General features: G+C 33.4%; 1 protein-coding gene across 1 annotated transcript in view; it reads left to right on the top strand.

The window, feature by feature from the left end:
- LOC129233643 (condensin-2 complex subunit D3-like) overlaps nucleotides 1–13,797 on the top strand; it is a 52,887-nt gene extending 39,090 nt beyond the window's left edge. Inside the window, exons 3-4 of the mRNA XM_054867617.1 lie at nucleotides 466–643; nucleotides 12,142–13,797. Of these exons, the coding sequence (XP_054723592.1) occupies nucleotides 466–643; nucleotides 12,142–13,634 (1,671 nt within the window). The 3' untranslated portion in view covers nucleotides 13,635–13,797. The remainder of the gene's footprint in view (nucleotides 1–465; nucleotides 644–12,141) is intronic.
- Nucleotides 13,798–14,585: the final 788 nt, after the last annotated feature.

Here is a 14,585-nt window from a genome sequence, read left to right as displayed (position 1 = left end):
AAACTTTCCTGGGGGGGGGGAGGGCATACTCAATGGGGGGTATAGCTCAATGCATGACAAAAATGCTTCGCAACGAAGACTTGACTTGCTTTTGCTCGAGCTGGCAGGGGACACTGCCGAGCCCCCAGGTAAAACACCTAAGGATCACTAATGACATCATTGATAAATTTATCGGTTATTTGAACAAAATTTTACTGTAATCCAAGCTTTTTTACTTTTGAGTTTATATTTTTGTGGAGATTTCATGAATGAGTATTCAAACTATACATTTTTGTAATTAAATTAATTCCCGAATTTTTAAATTCCCGAGTTATACTGAATTTAAGCTTCGTTTTTGGGTAATTCATCTGTATATCTATGAAGTCAAACTAAATTTAGTTTTTAGTCAAGTTTTGATTAAAACTTTTGAGTCTATATAATTTTGTCCACCAGTGTGTTATGAGTGTTTTTTCTCTTCCTCTTTAGAAATCTATAGAATCATTATCTTGTGCAGTGTTTAAGAAATCCTCCTGTCAGAAATTAACTGAAGATGTCATGGCAAGGAAATTATGTCTGATTGTAGAAATGTGCCATTTTTATCCTTCATATATTACAGAAAATCTCCTTTTAATTTTAAAAGCATTTGTGTCATCAAGACTTACTAGTGAGTATTCAAATACTTCATATTAGTAAGTATATTATAAAACTAGTGATGTGTCAGATACCTATATTTGAATATCCAAGGGAAAATAAAGATCTGTATCCGTTTTATGTTTGGTGGATCTTAAACGGATATTTTAGTCTTACATTTTATTGCCTATTTGAAACTCTACATCTGTGCAACTATAAAATACAATAAAACTGTCTAATTTAATATTTCGTTTCTTATAAAAATTATACACGGTGGCAAGAAATAACTTGAACACAAGTGATACATTATAATTTTAATTCTAATAAAAATATTAAAACCATACTTCAAAATTAATATGAATACATTATTTCATCTAATATATTTACAAATTTTCAAAGTGGCTACCTTTAGCCTTAATACAGAGTTTTAAACATCACAAAATTTTCGACTATGGGGAGCAACTCACTTGCTGATATTTTATCCCATTTCAGTAGATGTAGTAACTTTAAACACTTGCTGCTACATCTTCTTAAACAAGTTAAAAATAATTTTTTACATTTTATTTACAAATACAGCACTGTCGCATTCCTCCTGCCTTTTCATTTGTACTGACTCTCCCATACTCTTCATATTATAACTTCTTTACGGCTATATCATTTTATTCATTATGTTTCCCTAAAGATTGATTTTTCAAAGAAGTTGTGCCTTTACACTTAGGGAATACATTCTGTGGCAAATTTTTACACTGGAAAGAAGATTAAATAGGGTAAAAATTTCGAGATCTGTATTAACGGATCTAGACACCAATGATCCGTATCCGCGGATCTATATTATTGACAATTTTGCACATCACAAATTAAATCCTCAGTTATCGAAACTCTGTTCACTAGAATTCAGTTTTTTCTTCATGGTATTGCTGCACCCTAGAGTAATGAAAGCCAGGTTATAAAACTAGTCATCAGAAGTTAGTATTCTTCAACTTGGTTAGTGTTTCCAAAATTGAATCAGTCGGTAATTTTTGCAAATTTGAAATAGAACTCATTTAAAGAAGAAAAAAATTGCATCAATGTTTTTCCTATTAACTTTAAAATGCCAAAATAAGTGAGAAATCGCCAAAATTGCAACTTAAAGCATAGTTCAGACATCATCCGCATGTCACCTTTCACCACGAGAAGCTTTCATTTGTTGCAAACGCACCTAAAGCACATGACAGTACTCTCACCCAATAGAGAGAGGGCTTATGCTCAATTTAGTTAGTATTTAAAAAATTTGGTTGATATTATTTTCGTACACTCAAAACATGTTTTTGTGCGGTAGATAGGAACCGCATTAAAAAAAAAATTGCTCCAAATTACACTATTAAGCAATTGTTTTAAAGATACGTTAGTCAATTGAGTCCCAATTTGTGTGAAATTTTCATAGACCGCACAAAAATAGGTTTGGGTGTATTTTATAAATTTTGATCATTAAAATTAGTATTTTTGACCTCCCAAACAGTTTAACCCCCTGATTATTTTAGTTAGCTGAAAAACTATTCCACTGATGCTGTTGTTGTTAGTTTATTTGACATTATTGTTGCTTGTTGAAATTTTTTCTTAAGAAGCTTATCTGAGTTTTCTTTACTAAAGAACTTGACTTCATAGACGGATTTTCTGTAAACAGCAGCTGTTCTATAAAATACTGTCAATTCATTTTTTAGACCACACAAACCGAAAAAATATTTGGATAAATTCTTCCTAAATCTTCTAAATGAGATGTAGGAAAATTTCGTTTCTGAGAACATTTCAAATTTCTTATGGTTCATTAGTTTAAAAAATACCAACTGTTGGATTAAGGACAACCGCCAGTTAAAAATAGAATTGAAATATTTTATCTTTTTATTTTGAAATTATGTGACCTTGTAATAATGCAAGTGCTATAACTTGTTGCATCATTAGAATAGAAAAAATCTTGAGTTGGAGCAAGATGATGTCAATAACGTTTTATCGTCCAGAAGAAACCAAGCGTCACCAGACACAAAACAGAATTTGGTGTTTAGATGACTGATGACCAGAATGGTTGAACACTCCAGCGGTTAAAGATTCTGATTGGTGGAAAGCACTAAAAAATTTGCTAATTTTATAGCATCTTTTTACTACGCCTCATTTTTTGCTCAAAAAATGGCAGCACTAGAATCAAATGGTATTGGGGGAAAGTGATTGTTTTTCAAGTATGTTTGGGAAGGAAAAAAGTTAAAACTATAAATTAAATTCTGCTAGTGCTAAACAAAACTTAATTTTCTTGAAAGTCAATGGCATTTCTATAGATGACTGAACACCTTGCCACTGATATGGAGCTAATATATGTACAGGGTTCGTACGGGTCATGGAAATCCTGGAAAGTCATGGAAAAAAATAACAGAATTTCAGACCTGGAAAAGTCATGGAAAATTGAAATTTTCATTGAAAGTCATGGAAATTTATTCCAAGTCATGAAAAAATGTCCTGGACAAAGAGAATAAGGAACAGTAGCTAAAGGAGCATTAGAAATCTTGAGTGATTCAACAGTATAGCACATAAAAACTATTAAAAGTGGAAAACGATCCAAAAATCAAATCTGAATTTTGAAATCTCATTGCATCCACTTCTGTCGCAGCCGCTTATTTTGAATTTTCTGTTATTTTCAATTTTCATATGTTTCATATTCTATAGTAGCAAAATTTCACGTTCTTAGTTTTGCCACGCCCCCTCAAAAAAAAAAAAGAAAAAGAAATTCAATTGCATGCGAGTTCGATTCCATCACTCGTAAGGACTTTATTATTAAATTTATCAGAGTTTATCTTAATTTGTTGAATGTTTTAGGAAATAAAGATCTTAAGTCAGGCGATAGAATACCGAAAAAGAGGAATTCTAATGCTCTAAAACAGTAGTGCCCAACATACGGCACGCAAAACTAATCCATGCGACCCACTGCTATGGTCAATGTCGGGAATTAAACGTGTTCTGGAATTTCTGAACCTATTAATTTATATGCATTTGAAAATATGCAAATTTGTAAACAAAACAAATATACTTTTGAATCAGAAGTTTGATTCATTACTGAATGGTTTTTTCAAAAAAGATCTGGTTTAGATACATAAAGAACTAAACTATGTGGCTTTACTTTAAAGAACCAAAATACTGTCAAGTTACGTGGATGATTAAAGGCATTGTTGGCTGTTGGGACACTAAAAGGTAACTTTTGAAGCAAATTTATTGAAACTTAGTGATGACTCATTCAACCTTTGTCCCACTCAATTTTATTCTGCCTGTTTAAAAAAAAAATCAGACATTTAAGCATCATCATATTTGCTTCACTGCATTTTTGCTTTACTTAAATTTATATGATGAAGACAAATAAGAATTGTGTTTAGTTTTTTAAGTGTGCACTTATATTTTTTCAATTACGAGTAAGTGCTTCAATGATGCTGTGGCATTCAATAGACGTTTTGCTAATGCTCTTTTCCAAATAATACCAAGTTGAGATTAAACAGTGCTATTCTCTTCGTATAACGTGGTCATGAAAATTTTCATTGAAGTCATGAAAAAGTCTTGGAAAAGTCATGGAATTTTTTCATCCAAATAAAGTATGAACCCTGTATGTAGTCTAATATTACTAATGTTCACCTAATGGTCGAATTCAACCATATTAAATGAATATTTGAGAAAACTTGTATGAATTTGACTATTTCCAACATTTTTATTTCTGCTCTTACTCATGTTTACTGCACATCTGAAAACATACTATTTTATACGGACACACAATACCAGAAATACTTTATTCCAATTTTGCTTTTTATCTGTTAATCTCAAAGTAAATGGGTGAGAGGGGATATTTCGGTAATGGGGGACTTTTCCAAAATTTTCAAAATATTTTTTTCTGAAAGAGCATGCTTAAAAACAAAGGTTTAAACCATTTATTGAATAATTTGAAAAAATTTAATATTTTTTTTATAAACTATTTTAATTGGTGCCTAGATTGAAATTCATTTTTTACGCTTCCGCAAATGGCATCAAAAGCGATGAAATGCCACTCATTGATGCCATTAGCGCACAGTGCAAATTATCATAACCTGAAATTGCGATTGACAGGAGAACGTAAATATTTAGCACTGCAATGGAGTCATGCACCAAAGTACATCACTTGTGACGTCATATAGACCACGCCTTATTTCCAAAATCAGACATTCAAAAAAGTTTTTAAAAAAACAACTGTTGAGAAAATAAAAAAAAATTTCTTGCTCAACATTTTTTTTTTTTTGAATGAGCAAAAAAGCTCATTCTGTCTATTTCAGTCACTAAAATTGCTGGCTTGAATAATTTTATTTTGGATGCCATGTTGCTTTGTGGTAACCCTGTGCAAATAAATATTTTCCTACTCTTTGTTTACATATGCAAAGGAAAAACATTTTTCACGCTGGCATTAGAAACAAAAAATTTCACGCCAATGGATAAAAATCGCCAATCATCCAATTTTAGAATGGAATGAAGCAGCAAAACTCAGTTTATACGTAAAACATCTGCGTGAACAATATTACTTATAAAACTTCTACTATTATTGAGTAATTTGCTTTGACATCGTCATTAGAAATATAAATTTCCAAGTATCCAATAAACGAATTCTAGTTGTGGTGACATATAACTGTCCATTCAAAAACACTGGGTGTTGTAATAATGGTACAATTTTTAAAAAAGGTCAATTTTGTGATTGTTTATGGTTGAGGGCGGTGCATAGCTAATGTCACACTTTTCAACATTTTCGACCCTCTCCCCCCTTTGTCACAAAGTTTCGCACTTCACTATACACCCTTTTCCCTTTGTCACATGTCACACTGTTTTTCATAAACCTTCCTATTAAAAAAAGGCTTGTTGTCACGTTCTCCCCATTGTATGCCCATCTTGTAACGTCTTTCCTCTCCCTTGTCACAAATTGTTACTATTTCGTAAAAAGCGGTGAAAGAACGAATGAAGGCGCTTAAAGCGGGACTTCATTCGTGGACAGCCCCTGTTTTGTGGTAACCAAACATATATTTCCCCTTGTCTTTGTTTACGTATGCAAAGAAAAAGAATTTCTCGCGCTGCAATTGGTGCCAAAATATAAAGAGCGCCAATTTCCCAACTATCAAAATCTCCCGGGATGAAATGATCCTTCAAAACTCAGATCATACGTAAAACTTCTGCATGAACAATACTTCTTTTAATAAGTTAAATATTATTGAGTAAGTTGCCTTGACCTCTACCGTTAGAATTATTCAATTCCAAACAGTCAAATGAACGAATCCTACTTGCTACATTAAAAATTGTGTTGTCAAGAGTCCCAATTGTCCCCTTTGAAATTCAAATGGAGACATTGTTGACCTTACAAATTGTGTCTAACTCCCGCAAAGAAGGTAAACACCAAGTTTAGCAGATGCCTTTCTATTTCACATTTCTATAGGTATTAAGTGAAATGAAATGTCAGAATTCAAGTTGAAAGGCTAAATCATTTTATTAATAAATCCAATAATTAACAACTGTAAATAATCTTTATCATTAATAAATGATATAAACAAGTATGAGGGATTTCAACACTACTCAAAACATCCTTCATGTTCCAAAAGAGCATCTTTTCAAAAAAACATTTGACACCCTAACATAAATTATTCTAACAATGTTTCAAAAAATTTAAGTCCCTAACTCTCATGGCGAAATTCTAAAAGCCATCCCCTAAGTGGAGGATGTCGCCTCAACAGCGAACGATCCTCTCAAAAATAGGACGATCGTCAGTCGAAAATGAGAAACGCGAGCAGAAGAAGTGATTTCCTTCTCATTTCCCCCTGCTTATATAATACAGCGCACTCAATGCACATCACACCGGATATGCCTACGTAAGAGCTCAGTCTGGATGCTTCCAGAACATTCGATTTGCCGCAGAGCTATCGGGAGTGTTGGGGAGAATTTCTAATCTAATAATATCTCCCCAATGTTTCTTTGATACTAGCAGAGTGAGTTCGGAAATAAGACTTGACAAACTATTTCTAACTTTCATGAAGTTTATTTAAACAATAATGTATATAGTTAAAAACACGCTGTAAATGATAAAAATAAATACTAACAACATAATCTCTCCACATGCTACTTCTGCATGAGATAACTAACAGTGCAACGCAAACTGCATGACTATTGACTAAAAACTTTGATGAAGTAGACCCATTGGGAAATAAGCTAAGTCCAGCTCATCATTTCTAATAAAGGGCGAACGGCACGAACAAGCAAGTTCGCATACCGATCGAGCGACCGCCTACAACAAGAGATGATCAAAGAGAGAGCAAACTAAAGCCGCGAGCAGTTTAAATATCCCCCCGGGTCATTAGCATATCAGAGTCACGTGAACGGACACATCACTGCAATCGTTAAGCACACGTGCCATCAGATTCCTTCTAGAAGCTTTCTATGACGTCTCCCACAACGGAGTTCCCGCCAAGGGTGAACGAAAGTGAAACAAACAAAGTGAAACATTCGATCGATTCGACCAATGTGAATGAGTGCTGATAAGATTCTTTTGCCCCAGTCATGCAGAATGATTGGTAATACATTATAAGTAAGGAAAAACATTCTTTTACTATTGGTGTTGTGAGGTGATGAGATAGGATTATTTACTGTTGTTATTAACAGGCATTTATGCCTAACAGGGAGATTACATCATCTCCGCTCGTGCTCTGACGTCACATCCTTCTTCCTGACGAAACACGTAGTTCGAAGTCGTTCTGATGTTTACACGTTGATTCTCCCGATACGCGATTTGAAACAAGCGTCCTTTAAGGGACAAGATTAACTGCCTTTTCATTATTAAAGAAATACAAGTGAGTAAAAACATTTACACTTAGTTTACACTTAGCTTTCAAAATGAATTGTTGAGAATATTTCTCAAATAGACGTTTTTGGCTATCAGAAATTGACATTCGTCACCTGCGCACTTGCACCCAGCTTTCCAGACAAAGCCTGTGTGACCATTATTGGGAAGCAAGAGAGCGTATCGGCAGCTAAATATTTCACTCTGTTGTTCCTGTATTGTTCCTTGTTCTGTGTATTGTGTTTGTTTTTGCTATTTTGTTCTTTGTAACCTTTTCTTGCTGCCAGCCATTGGAAAAAAAAAACATTAAAAATTGCCCATTCAAAAACACAGGACATTGCAATAATACTGAAATTTAAAAAAAAAAAAATCGTGTTTGTGATTTGTTTACGGCTTAGGGAAAACTGACAAATGAACTTTTCAAAATTTTTGATTCCTCTCCCCTTTGTCGCAAAGTTTCACACTTCACCGTACCCCATCTTCCCTTTTGCCACGTGTCACACTATTTTTCATAAACAATATTATCAAAAAAAAGCTTGATGTCCCATTCTCCCCATTGTATGTCCCTCTTGTCCTTTATTTCCTCCGCCTTGTTACAAACGGTTGCAATTTAATGAACCCCACCTTAAAGAGGGACTTCATTCGTTGTCAGTTCCTTGCAAATAGATATTTCTCTACTCTTTTTTTTTTACGAATGCAGAAGAAAAATATTTCTTGCCCTTTTATTAGTGCCAAAATGGATAAAGTTTGCCAATTTCACAGTTATGGAAGTCTTTCTGAATGAAATTATACTGCAAAACTTCCTTAATACATAAAGCTTCTGTACAAACAATATTCTTTGTAAAAGTAGAAATGATCTTTGCTGTTAAATATAAAATTTCCAACAGTCAAATGAACGAACTCTACTCACGGCAATATATAACTGTCCATGCAAAAGCACTGGACGTCGTAATAATACGCCAATTTTATCAAAAGTTTCACCTTGAGATCTCTTTGTGGTGAGAGCAAATGCAGGTATTATTGGGAGCTGGAACTAAAAGTCATCCCTCAAAATGCCCGTAGTTACCCAAAAAAGCCTCAATAATAAAAACAAATGCAAAAGAATTTCATTTCTTTATACCCAAGTGAGGAATGGCAACACGATATTATCCAGCAATTATTTCACGCTAACTATGTTGCGTGAAAAAGCAAATAAAAATGAATTTTCACTTATAATTGCTTCTAGCGCTGTTTCTAGCCAACGTAGCGAGTTCGCATTTTCGCACGGTAAAACCAGGTAGAACGTGTTTCAAAGCATTTTTCGAGAACATTCCAACCATATCATACCAAACTTGAAGCATTAAAATGCAATTTTTGTTTAGAAAAAGCAGTTTAAAAAATGAATTAAAACTTAAGGTTTCACACTTCCATCAATGAATTTCAACAATGGAAAAGAGATAAAATTAAAATTATTGAGTTTCGCTAATTAAACGCTTATAACTTTTTTCTAGTTTATTTAGGTTTGGACCTTGGACACCCTGACAATTTTTTTCGTTAGGAGTGTTTTTTGAAGACCTTTCCAACCATATCAAATTCGAAAAAATGGACCATCCGTTCACGTAAAAAGAGCCATTAAGGACGAAAATGCCTTTTTAGCCTACTTTCCCAGTAAAAATCAGAGAAAGAAGAAAAAAGCATGAAAGAAGGCTTAATACATCTTGAAAATATCCCGAAAAACAAAAAAAAGTCAAAAATAAATAAAATAGTTAGATAAATATTGAAAAATTAAAAATTGGAAAGTAGGGTATTGAGATGGGGAAAAATGTCTGTCGGTCTGTCTGTCTGTCGGTCTGTCTGTCTGTCTGTCCCCCCCTAATAACTTTTGAATGAATAGTCCGATTCGAACAAATTTTTTTTTGTTAGAAAGATCTCGGCGAGGACATCTCATTCCCATAATTCATTTTTTGATTTTAACAATCTTTCGTTCAATTTTGAACAGTTCAAAAAACTTAACATTAGCGCCTACGGGGAAATTCAAATCAAAAATAAATCTTGAACTTAGAAGCGAAGTGGCTTCAAACAAACTTTGTAGGGAAAAACTTTTGATAAAAAATATGTATCGAAAATATCTTTTTGATTTGAACAAGTTTTCGTTCAATTTTGAACAGTTCAAATCTCTTAACATTAGCGCCTAAGGGGAAACTGAAAGTCAATATAGATTCCGAACTTAAAGGCGGATTTCCTTCAAACAAACTTTGTTGGAAATAGCTCTTGACGACCTACTCCGACTCCGAGAATTTAGGGGCACCTGACACCGACTCTGACTCCTGTTCCCGACAATTAATCGGACTCCGACTCCCCGACTTCGACTCTGACTTCTTTGACGTAGCTTTGGCAAACATTTATACACGGAGGACAAATGACTGACTCCGATTCTTGGATATTCGACTTCGACTCTTTTATCCCAAAATGAGATTGACTCCGACTCCGACTCCGCTGCTGTGGTTTTAACTGTGAAATAATTATTGTTGATATGATTTGTTTTTATTTTCGCGCTCAAGTTTTAATCTAGGTATTTAGTTTTCGGTGAATAAACTCGAAAAATATGCGCAGACGATTTTTTTTTTTTTTTTGACAATGAAAATTATTTCTTTAAGTTGACATTTTATTGTTTTTTTTTTTTTGGTAAGTTATTTTGGTAAGTTCGTTTAAAAAATTATTTTTGGCAACAGGGGAAAAAGAAACGATTTTTTTTTATATGATGTATTTATTTTAACGAACTTATTATTATTATTATTTCGTTTTGAAAGCTGTTAAAAAAATTTTTTAATGGAAAGAAGTGTATTAGCTGCTTTGTTTAAAAGGTGCTGCTGTTTTATTTGTTCGTTTTTTTTTTTTGAAGAAAAGTAAGGAATATTTTATTCCTAGAAATCAGCTTAAAATATTAAAAGAAATATGTTTGAAAAAATTTGCGATTTTAGCTATTTTTGAGAATATTGATCAGGTACTAGAAAGCAGTATGGGTATACGGGAAAGTAGGCTCGTCTAGTTCTAGACGGAACTTCTTGTTTATTAATATCTCCGATAATTAGCTTTCGATTTCAAAAATTTTTTATTGATAACACTAAAACTTGGCAATAGCTACCAAACAAAAAAAGAATGAAGGAAATCGGTTCACAAACAGAGGGGAAATCGGTACCGAAAGGAAACGGCTTGCCTATTAATATATAAAGATATACAAGGTGTTCCATTTTAACCTGTAAGACCTTTATTTTGCAACAGTTAATCCTAGATGTATACTTCTATTTGCAGAAATATTCTAAATCAAATGCCGAGTTAAGATATTGAAAGTTTGAAGCAAAAACTAAAATGAGTCAAAAAATACAAAGTTTAACTTTTTATACGGGCCCTAGGTCCCCTAGCTAATATTTAGAGAAATAATCTCCATTGAAAACTGTTACTGACACAAAAAACTTGACATTTGTGAAGAATGACAGGTCGTCAAAGTAAGAGAAACAAGGTATTTATATTTTCTATTGCTATTCAAAAATAAATGCAAATGTTATGTTGTGATACGCAAAAACAAACTACAAAACCTCGAAAAAATTGAAAAACGATACCCTATGCACAAATATTATTCTTTTAAACACTTCCCCCCAGAAGGTGTTATTGACGGCAAGTGAAAAGTGGTGTAAGTCGCAAAATGCTGCATTTCATACCTCGGTGAATATTGGTGGTACTAATTTCAAATGTTTTGTGTTGGAATCATTTAATCATTTTTCAATGGAGATTATTTTCCTAAATGTACGTTAAGGTACCTGGGGCTCGTATAAAAAGTTAAATTTTGTATTTTTTGACTTTTTTTTTCACTTTAAACTTTCAATATCTTAACTCTACATGTGATTTTGAACATTTTTGCAATTGGAGGTATACATCTAGGACTAACGCTTGCAAAATAAGGTCTTGCAGGTTAAAACGGAACACCCTGTATGTAGACTACATGCTTGAAAAATATTAAAAGCGTCCTTATTTTTTTCCTGATATTTCTATAATATTGTGTGATTGATTTTTTTTTCAAAACCACTTAACAGAGTGCCTTAAACTTTGGTTTGTGATTTCATTAAAAACTTTCCTTTACAGCTCACTTAGAATTATATTTTATCTTGTACTACGCAACATATATGTTTTTGCTACGTAATGGATTTTGAAAACAATGTATTGTTGCCTCAGGGCAACATTATGTACGATATATAGATGCTTCACTTGCCAGATTGATTAACTCCATGAAACAAAAAGTCGAGAAAAGTGATGAAGAAGATAGTGTTATCCATAGGAGTGAATGGGCCCTCGTGTTACATTTTCTGCCATCGCAGGATCAGAAATGTACTGAACCAAAAGTTTAATATAAATTCACATTCTAAGCCTTGATTAAGCACAATTAAAGCAGAAATGAAGATTTTTATATAAAGTGGAGTTGATCGATTTGGCAACTGAGGCATCCATATATAGATGTACCTGTATTTAATTTATTTTAAATGGTGTCTATATTTTTCATTTGATAGCAAAAAATGATATACTTAGACTTAAGTTCTTATTTCTAAACCTGGTGTAAGCTTAAATTTATAAAATGCATTTTTTTTTCTGATGTCGATAAAAATCTATGATTCAGTGTGTACAATGACTGCTGCTTTTTTATGTTACAGAAGCAAACAATCAGTTGCCTAGCATAAGCCCTACTTTACAGAGCCATGCATTTGCAGCTTTAGGTAAACTGTGTCTTCAAGAAGAAAGCTTAGCAAAGGAACTCCTTCCTGCTCTTGCAAAAGAGATGCTGACTTCGGAGCATGGAGTAATTAGGAGTGCTGTAGTTGTCATCATGATTGAAATGTGTAAACGATATACTTCCTATGCTGATAAATATATTCCACTTATATGCCTGTGTTTCAAAGACTCGCTCTTCATTGTTCGTTTCCAAGCTGCTACAATGATTATAAATCTTTTGCAGGAAGATTACATTAAGTGGAAAAGTCCTTTGTTCTTCTGTTTATTGTCTACGATTCTTGATAAGAAGGAAGCTGTACAAGAACTTGGAAAGTATTGCTTGTGTGATCTCCTAACCAAAAAACAGCCAACACTCTTTTACGATCGTTTTCCGGAAAGTATTTTTGTATTCAATTGCTTTAAGCCTCAGAATAACAAGAATATATCTAGCTTAGTCAAGCATCTAGAAAAGTTTGCTCTTAAGGGTCCCACTAATACTGAAAAAAGAATTACTTTATATGCATTTTTACTTCAAAATATACCATATCTCAAAAGATTTTGCTTGATTCCCTCGATTGTATCAATTTTTGATAGAATTGCAGAAGGTGTTTATCCTTTAAATGAAGAGACAGAATCTATTATCAGAGATTGCTTCATGATTGTGACCTCTAAAGAACTTGAATTTCATTCTCAGAAGGTAACACCTGAAGATTCTGAAGAAAAAGAAGAAGATACTGCACCAGATGATCTGCAATTCGTTAAGCTAGTGATAATAGAGCCCCTCATGCCAAGTATTTTGAAGCTATATAATTGTGTTCACCTTGCAAAGTTAAAATTAGCTGACGATATCATACCTTTCTTAACTGAAATTTTGCAAAATCACAAATCTGAAGTGAAAGACATCCTCTCAGAAAACTTTGGATTACTCAAGGCTGTGGAAAGCCAGTATAAGAAAGAATCTATTCCAGCGCGTCCTTTTAATAAAGAGGATCATGAAGAAGGGGACGGGCAGTGTCAGCAGACACCTCAGCCACGAATGTCTATGCGATCCCAAAACATGCTTAACGTCATGCTTAATGGTGAGGATAGTTGTGCGAATGATTCAATTAACAATGCAAATAGAGAAGTTGGGGACGTGTCACTGCCCTTGAGAAAGTCTCAAAGAGGTAGCATGCGTCCGAAAAGGAATGTTGACAATATGGAATGTGAAAATGCTTCAGATCCATCTCCCGGTGATTCTGAGTCTGCAGAAGTAACTCAAGTTTTAAACGTACCTCCCATTGCAAAAGATTCCCAAGTGGCATCCACCCCTAGACTGAAAGCCTCTAGCATACCTTTCTCGAGTACACCTCGAGTTGTTTTAAAACCACTTAAGCTCCCACGATTGCAGAATCTTAGCCTCATTCAACCGTGTGACGAGGAAGATGAAGACTAACTTTTAGACTTCTTTATGAATTTGAAATATAAATACTTTCTTTCTTAATGTCATACTTTTGGTGTCTGAATGAAGCCAAGATTATGCCCAATAATAAACTAACAACATTAATTGTTTATTTATTTTTCTATATTTGTTAGCTAAATTGTTACTGAATGTTTTGGAAAACAATAAATTATCCAGTACATGTTTGTCTGAAATGCCTTTCATTAAATTTAAATTTAATTCTGCATTACATTTAGTGCTGTACTGGGAGAGGAGGGGGGAGGTACACTGTTCCTGGAAATATTTGGAGTATCATTGTCAGGGCTGTATCCAGAGGGGGAGAGGGCGACGCCCCCCACACACACACACCTAAACTTGAAATGTTTTGTACCATAAAACAGAATTTTTTTTTTTTTAATTATGTCAAGAGAAGGAAAATAGCTAAGTTTTTTTATTCTTAATTTAGTAACTATTAAACTAGTGAAAATTTGAAGAAATACAGAAAAAGCAATTCTAGTTCTCATCAGCTGCAAAGCACACTTGAAATTTAGACCCTTAATTTGTCGAGCAAGCAATTTTTATTTTGATTAATCTTGATTTGCAAAAGAATGCATAACTTTTTCAAGACTTTGCCTAATTTTCTTCATATTTTTGTTGTCTCAAGTACCTCATAAAAAAATCTGTATTTTTAGGCCTTATATCTATTTTTCAAAAAAAATTTCGGGGGAGAAACCCCCGGACCCCCTGAAATTATGGATGTTCTACATTTGACTTAATGGGACACTCTCCTGTTATCCTTACCACAACAAGGTGAATAAAAAAATAAGAAATTAAAATGAAAATAACAGTCCAACAGTGGAATCAATAAAAATCGCAACAAAAAACATCCTCTATGTTAATATTTTTATGTGTGTCAAAATGTATACATATGTGTGTGTTAGGGCAATGTGCAAAATCTGGGCACCT

This window comes from Uloborus diversus, unplaced genomic scaffold (assembly GCF_026930045.1).
Source record: "Uloborus diversus isolate 005 unplaced genomic scaffold, Udiv.v.3.1 scaffold_575, whole genome shotgun sequence".
In the NCBI taxonomy this organism is placed as follows: domain Eukaryota; kingdom Metazoa; phylum Arthropoda; class Arachnida; order Araneae; family Uloboridae; genus Uloborus; species Uloborus diversus.
This window is presented reverse-complemented; position numbering and strand designations above follow the sequence as displayed.